The sequence below is a fragment of the Palaemon carinicauda genome, chromosome 5, assembly GCF_036898095.1.
Source record: "Palaemon carinicauda isolate YSFRI2023 chromosome 5, ASM3689809v2, whole genome shotgun sequence".
In the NCBI taxonomy this organism is placed as follows: Eukaryota; Metazoa; Arthropoda; class Malacostraca; order Decapoda; family Palaemonidae; genus Palaemon; species Palaemon carinicauda.
In genome coordinates this window covers 23262146-23269645 of record NC_090729.1, presented here as the reverse complement: position 1 = coordinate 23269645, position 7500 = coordinate 23262146, and the positions used below count along the sequence as shown (strand labels likewise).

General features: G+C 38.5%; 1 protein-coding gene across 1 annotated transcript in view; it reads left to right on the top strand.

Moving 5' to 3' along the window:
- Positions 1 to 2735, top strand: part of LOC137640797 (protein starmaker-like) — an 11229-nt gene extending 8494 nt beyond the window's left edge. The window contains exon 3 of the mRNA XM_068373269.1: positions 2595 to 2735. Coding sequence (XP_068229370.1) covers positions 2595 to 2735 — 141 coding nt within the window. The remainder of the gene's footprint in view (positions 1 to 2594) is intronic.
- Positions 2736 to 7500: the final 4765 nt, after the last annotated feature.

The following is a 7500-nucleotide window of genomic DNA, read 5'->3' as shown; positions in this document are numbered from 1 at the left end:
TACAGTATGATATAAATTTTATGATAAAGTTACAATGATATTTTAATACATAATATAAAAGAGTAATGCATCAGATATCTTTAGTATCCTCTGACCTAATAATACTATTTAACGAAGAAACATATTCGCTCCAAGTTTTAAATTTCTTGTTAATAGGCATAACATAGGTGTTCGTTTACATCTAATGGTGGTTTATTTTCTTTTGTAATATTAACCTTATTAGTAGCTATTCTTGAAAAATATCTAATTCAATTTAGTAAAGCATATTCCTTTGTCACTTAAGCAAGAAAAGCTTATGTAGATGATTATCTCATATCAACCAAAATCCGTAGCTATAATTCATTAATAGAAAATAATGGTAGGTCATATTAAGGCACAGATGAACACTATAAAATATTTATTAGATTCTGAGTGATATTGAAAAGTCCCAGAGAAAAGTTATAATCATTTCGAGTGATGCTGTTTAAACAGGTTCTAAAGCTATTGATTGTCATATTTTTTCAGATCCAACAAAACATTTATTCAATGTGTGAGGCATATCTGTTAGACCTCCGCTGACAGAAACAAATCTCCGAGATTATAGTAATTTCCTTAATTAAACGCTCATTAAAGATTTTATTTCTGGATAAGATTCTTTATCGTTAAGAGGAAGGGAAAATTCTTGTTGGTTGTGGGGACAGGGTTGTGTGTGTGTGTGTGCGAGGGGGTGGGGGGGGTGTTGGGGGACGTTGGAGTTAATCAGAGTGATAAATAAATTAAATCGATATACTGAATCTATTTAAAAATTCTGTGACGGGCCAAGTGTAGGTTTTGACTCAAAAGGCGAGATGAAAGCCACTGAGCAACCTTATTATAGAACATCGAGTATATATACACACTAAGTCCCGGTAAGAAGTTTACAAAATACAACATGCTATTCCTTGTCCAACTGGTAACTGGTTCTGTTATCAGTTAACAATGAAGTAGGCAGACATGTTATTACAAGTTGCTGTCAGTAAGAGGGGAGAGCGAAGATACAAAGGATAATATATATAAAAAAGAGAAATGTCGTTACTATGTACGATCATGTGATACATGGGTGGTACATGGTCTCCCCCCCCTAAAAATGACATACTGTACATATTAAATAGGGTGCCCTGATCTAGAGGGGCGAAATGTAGGTGGGTCCCCTGGGAGGAGATAAGCAGGTTTTAGACAATCAATGGAGACCCAGTCTTCTTTGCCACGAATGTTTAGTAGGAATGCTTTTATATTGCGTCTGATCACAAGGAAATGGACCATGTAAGGGGCCGTTAGCGATGGCTTGCTAGTGTCATTGCGTAGGAAGACGTACATTGCAGAGTGCATGTCTGTTATTATGTGATGCTTTGCTGTGGGCTTGTAAGTCTGGCGGCAGGGAGTAAATTTTCCACGATGTGCTGTATGAGCTGGAGATCGTCGGAGGAAGTTGCAGGAGGAAAAAATTTGGCAGAGACAACCAACGGGTTGCCTTGCACCATTTCAGCTGCCGAGACGTCCAGGGTGTCTTCAGGAGTGGTCCTCAGTCCCAGGAGGACACAGGGAAGCTGAGTAAACCAGTTAGAGTCTTTGCAGCAGGACATCAAAGCTGCTTTGAGGGTGGGATGAAAACATTCAACCCTTCCATTGGCAGCGGGGTTGTAGGCAGTTGTCGGATGTAGGGTGATGCCCAGGAGATTTGCTAATGATGTCCACAATTGAGAAGTGAAAGGTGAAAGTGGTACCCCTGTCAGAAGTAATATGCTCAGGGATACCAAATCTTGCTATCCATCCTCAGAGTAAGGCAGATGTACATGAGGCGGATGTCGCAGTTTCCATGGGAATGGCTTCAGGCCGACGAATGGAGTGGTTGATGACGGTAAACAGGTTACGATGTCCTTGTGATGTGGGTAGAGGGCCTACAATGTTGATGTGAATGTGGGCGAAACGACGCAGAGGTTGAGGAAAGGTGCCCACTCCTGAATCCGCGTGTCGAAGTACTTTGGAAGTTTGGCAAGAAGTACAGGCGCCAACCTAATCATAAGCATTCTTAGTAATGCCGTGCCAAATGAACTCCGTCTTCAGCAGCTCTGCAGTAGAGCGGTGCCAGGGATGTGAAAGGACATGAATGAAATCAAACACCTGTCGGCGCATGGGAGCAGGAATCCATGGTCGCGGTCTATCAGTACTAACATCACAGACAAGGGTGGTGTTGGAGTTGCCAAAGGGGACGTCTTCCCAACGGAGAGATCTGCAGGATGTCCTACATGCTTGATACTATGGATCCTGTCGTTGGGCTTCAGCCAAGGCGTTGCAATCCAATCCCAGTTGAACGGCGGCCAACGTCTTTCTTCACAAGGCATCAGCAACGAGATTCATTTTCCCAGGGACGTGTTGAAGGGTGCTATTGTATTCAGCCACGGCGGAGAGATGTTGGCGTTGAAAGACTGTTGAGTGGAGGCGTGCACCAGAGGCCTGTGGTCTGTGTGAATGATGAATTGCGTAACTTCTAAGAAAGGGCGAAAGTGACGGACAGCCAAGTACACTGCCAGCAATTTGCGATCAAAGGTAGAATAACCCGATTCTGCTTTGGACAGTTTTCTGTTGAAGAAGGTCAATGGGCGGGGCGAGCTGATGACCACAATTTCGAGTACTGCACCAATAACGATGTCACTGGCATTTGTGGAGAGAATAAAAGGGACATGTGGGATGGGAAAAGTAAGAGCAGCAGCGGTTGATAGGACATTCTTTGAGTTGCAAAAGGCCGTTTCTTGAAGGGGACCTCACTTCAGGTCTTTTGGCTTGCTGATATACTGAATCTATTTAAATAAAAATGGACGGGCCAAGAGTAGGTTGTGACTCAAAAGGCGAGATGAAAGCAACTGAGTAACCTTATTACAGAACATCGAGTATATATACACACTGAGTCCCGGTAAGAAGGTTCAAAGTACAACATGCTATTTCTTGTCCAACTGGTAACTGGTTCTGTTAACAGTTAACAATGAAGTAGGCAGACATGTTATTACTGTCAGTGTAAGGGGAGAGCAAAGATACAAAGGATGATATATAAAAAAAAGAGAAATGTCGTTACTATGTACGATCGTGTGACACACAGGTGGTATAATTTGCTTAAATTCGATCATTATCTGAACATCTGCTGACACAGAATTACCAACTAAACGGAAAACATAAAATTCCAAACTTGATAAACCTGTAATAAGATACAAATTAATTCCAGAAGTAGTGAAAGAACAAGGGGATGTAGAAAATTATACAAAATATGTATCTATATCATTCTAAGTAAGTGGTTGTTATGAGAAATCACAAAAAAACTGGTTTTGATTGCCAAACGTCACAAGGTATGCTATGTCACTGATAACATTTGTTAAAAAGAATAATTTGAATAACTGGCTCTCTTTATCATTATTATCCTTTTAGTTAACTAATGTTAAACTTCCTTTTTTCATTAGTTAATAGCTGTGAAACAAGTTATACCATGACCTGATTGTATATTAATCAAACCTTATGTCACTTAATTGGAAACATTATGTTAATGCTTCTTGTTGACTCATTTTTTACTTCGGGATAAAGATTTTGTATTGCATTTTTAAGACTTTCTTCTTTTATCTAAGGAAAATTAAATTTGGTCAGGTGTATATCTCTGCAATGAACTCTTAATCGCTTGTATGAAATATTTGCAAGGATTTTGTATCCAACTGGGTGTATGCAAATGCCTCTGTAGTTTCCTCATATAGTGTGATCTTTTTTTATGTAGCACTGCCATAATCCCTTCCTCCCATTCTGATAGCATTACTTCATTCTCCCATATGCTATAAACTAAGCTAATAATCTCATCACGGAGAGCCTGACCCCATAATTGATTATTTCTGTAGCTATATTATCAATCCTTGCTGCTTTATTTTCTTTAAGATTTCTTATAGCATCTATAATTTCCTTTCGGGTTAGTGCCTCAACATCATCGATATTTCCCTCTATCTCCATTTCATGCAGTGGGTTATGAGGTGGTGGCCGATTGAAAAGCTCCTTAAATTGTTCTATCCACCTTCCTTGTATTTCTTCTTCTCCAATAATTATGCTACCTTCTTTATTTTGTATCAAGTTCATTCTTGGATGGAATCCATTTCTCATCCTATTATTGCTTTCTCGTTTTTCCATGCGCTCTATTTTCTCCAATTTTAAAATAAATAGAGGGAACATATAATTGGAATAATGTTCATCTGGCTAAAAAATGACAAATAGATAAAAAAGTATTTCAGCTGGAAATAAATTGAGCTACTTCATAAAAAGATCACACCAGTTGAAAATAAGTAGAAAGAATATATGTATGTACTTAAAAAAAATCTTCAGTATTGTGAAAAATGACAACTTAGGTTTAAGATCCTGTCAGTAATGCGAGGAGATAGTTTTGTAAGGGCACAAATGATGTCATTCTCTGGGTTCAATCTATTTCTTCCCTGACTTCGGATGGTCAAAGGAGCCTCACACATGTAAGTCAAAACGAATTGTAAAAATCCTTTTTCTGCTTCTAAACGTGCCAAAGGGAACTCTTTTTTAGGGCTAATCGAAAAAGTTAATAATTTCATGAAGTTAAATTCCATTTATATGAGGTTGTATGCTATCATTTCAAGTATTTCTTATGCGAGTCCATTTGGTTTATCTGTCAGGTGTTTAGTGTCACATGTGAATGGATTCTTAATAGAAGCATAGTTGAGTGGGTTAATTTACAGGAAATATTCTTCACTCCTCAGACAAGTATACAGAGTCTGTATCTTCCAAAAACTTTCCTAACCTAAGAAATGCATTTATTATGCCAGTTTTCAGTTTTGAGTCCCAAAACTTCAGTTTGCTATTGTATTTTTCATTCAATGAGATAAAATATTCTTCTGGTCCTTGGCATTTATATGGAAAAATATGTCCACTAAATAGCACAGAATGGAAATCGATTTTGGATATCTCAGTTTACTTTCTAAATTGTATCCCTTATCGTTCAAAAACATTTCATCCCAGTTTTGAGCTGAAATACTCGTTTGAGAATATTTCCTTGCAATAGTCATCTGGTTGAAGCATAATAAATACTACAGTCAGTGATGTTCATAATCAATATCCCCACACAAAGAAATAAACAGTGTTAAGTTTAAAGCACTTGACTTAATGTAATTAAATTAACTAATTTCATTATGTCACACATCACCTACTCCAATTAAGGTTGCAAAGACTTTACTGCCAGTGCTTAATGCTGGATAATATAGTGTGTTGTAAGAACCAAAGAAATTTTTCCATACGCCAAAAATCCTGAGTTAATACCTAGCATAGATAGTGCTCCATCTGTTGTGACTCCAATGCAGTGTTCACAATCTAGTTGCAAATCTTGTTCATTTGAAAATGCATCAAGTTTCTGAATACATGTACATTCTTTTTTAGTTGTATAAAGTGGATTGTACATAAGTAGATCTTCTTCCATTTCCCTTTCTCCGATGTACCGGATGTATAGCATTAATTGTGCACATTAGCAACATCAGTTGTTTCACCCAGTTTGAACAGCGAAGATACCACTGTGTTGCACCGGTGAAATTAATTGAGCCGTGATATCATTTGACAGTCTATATATTGGATAGGGGGACCAATTTCAGTCTGTTAGGTTAGTTAGGTACAAAGGTAATACATTTCAGCCATCCTTACTGTAATCTCCAACCTCCTCTGAGGTGAAAGATAGTGGATGTTTGCTAATATATAAATTTATAACCTTTTTTTATAATATTATACAAACACACACAGGCACACACGCACCGGGAAATCGGGGAGAACTCGCTATGTTAAACTTCCTTTTTCCATTAGTAAGAGACTGATGTCTCGCCAGGTAAATCCTGAACTGCAGTTAGCAGTTAGGTTTCAACTTCTTTTAAGACTCTGGTGATATGGTTGCAAGTGTCCAGGCCTTTCATTTGAATGGGCTAGGGTTCGATCCTAAGTATGTGTTAGAAATTTATTTCTATTTGAGCATGATATTGTGTTAAATTTCATACTTATTGACTCATTAGTAATTTGACTAAAATGCCAACAATTGTGTCACCTGGTGGTACGGGAAGTCAGGGAAAACTCGTTGGTAAGAGACTAACGTCTCACCAGGTAAATCCTGAACTGCAGTTAGCAGTTAGGTTCCAACTTCTTTTAAGTCTCTGGTTGCATGTTTGAAAGTGACCTGTCCTTTCATTTGGATGGGCTAGGGTTCGATCACAAGTATAAGTTAGAAATTTATTTTTATCTGAGCACGGTATTATGTTGATTTTCATCCATTTCGACTCATTAGGGGTAATTTGATTAAAATGCTGTCAATTGTGTCACCTGGTGGGCCAGGAAGTCAGCCAAAACTCGCTGGTAAGAGACATGTCTTGCCAGGTAAATCCTGAACTGCAGTTAGCAGTTAGGTTCCGACCTTTTTTAAGCCTCTGGTGGAATTGTTGGAAGAAACCTGGCCTTTCATTTGAATGGGCTATGGTTCGATACCAAGTAAGAGTTAGAAATTTATTTCAATTTGAGTACGATATTATGATAATTTTCATCCATATTGACTCATTATGGTGATTCGATTTAAATGCTATCACTTATGTCACCTGGTGGGCTGGGAAGTCGGGGAAAACTCGCTGGTAAGAGACTGCTGTCTCGCCAGGTAAATTTTGAACTGCAGTTAGCAGTTAGGTTCAGACTTCTTTTAAGCTTCTGGTGACATGGTTGGAAGCAGCCTGGCCTTTCATTTGAATGGGTTAGGGTTCAATCCCAAGTATAAGTTAGATAAACAATTCTATTTAAGCACGATATTGAGTTGAATTTCCTCCATTTCGACTCATTAGCGGTAATTCGATATAAATGCTATCAATTGTGTCACCTGGTGGGCCAGGAAGTCGGGGAAAACTCGCTGGTAAGAGACTAATGTCTCGCCAAGTAAATCCTGAACTGCAGTTAGCAGTTAGGTTCCCCCTTTTTTTAGGCCTCTGGTGACATGGTTGGAAGCGACCAGGCCTTTCATTTGAATGGACTAAGGTTTGATCCCAAGTATGAATTAGAAATTCATTTTTATATGGGTATGATATTATGTTAATTTTCATCCATATTGACTTATTAGGGGTTATTTGATTCAAATGCTATCCATTGTGTCACCTGGTGGTTCGGAAGTCGGAAGCTCCTCGCTGGTAAGAGGCTGATGTCTCGCCAGATAAATCCCTGATCTCCAGTTAGCAGATAGTTTCCGACTTCTTTCAAGTATTTGGTACCATGGTTGGAAGCGACCTGGTGTTTCATTTGAATGGGCAAGGGTTCGATCCAAAGTATGAGTTAGAAATTTATTTCTATATGAGCAAAATATTCTGTTGATTTTCATCCATATTGACTCATTATGGGTAATTCGATTCAAATTCTATCAATTGTGTCACCTGGTGGGCAGGAAAGTCGGGAGAAACTCGCTGGTAAGAGACTTATGTCTCGCCA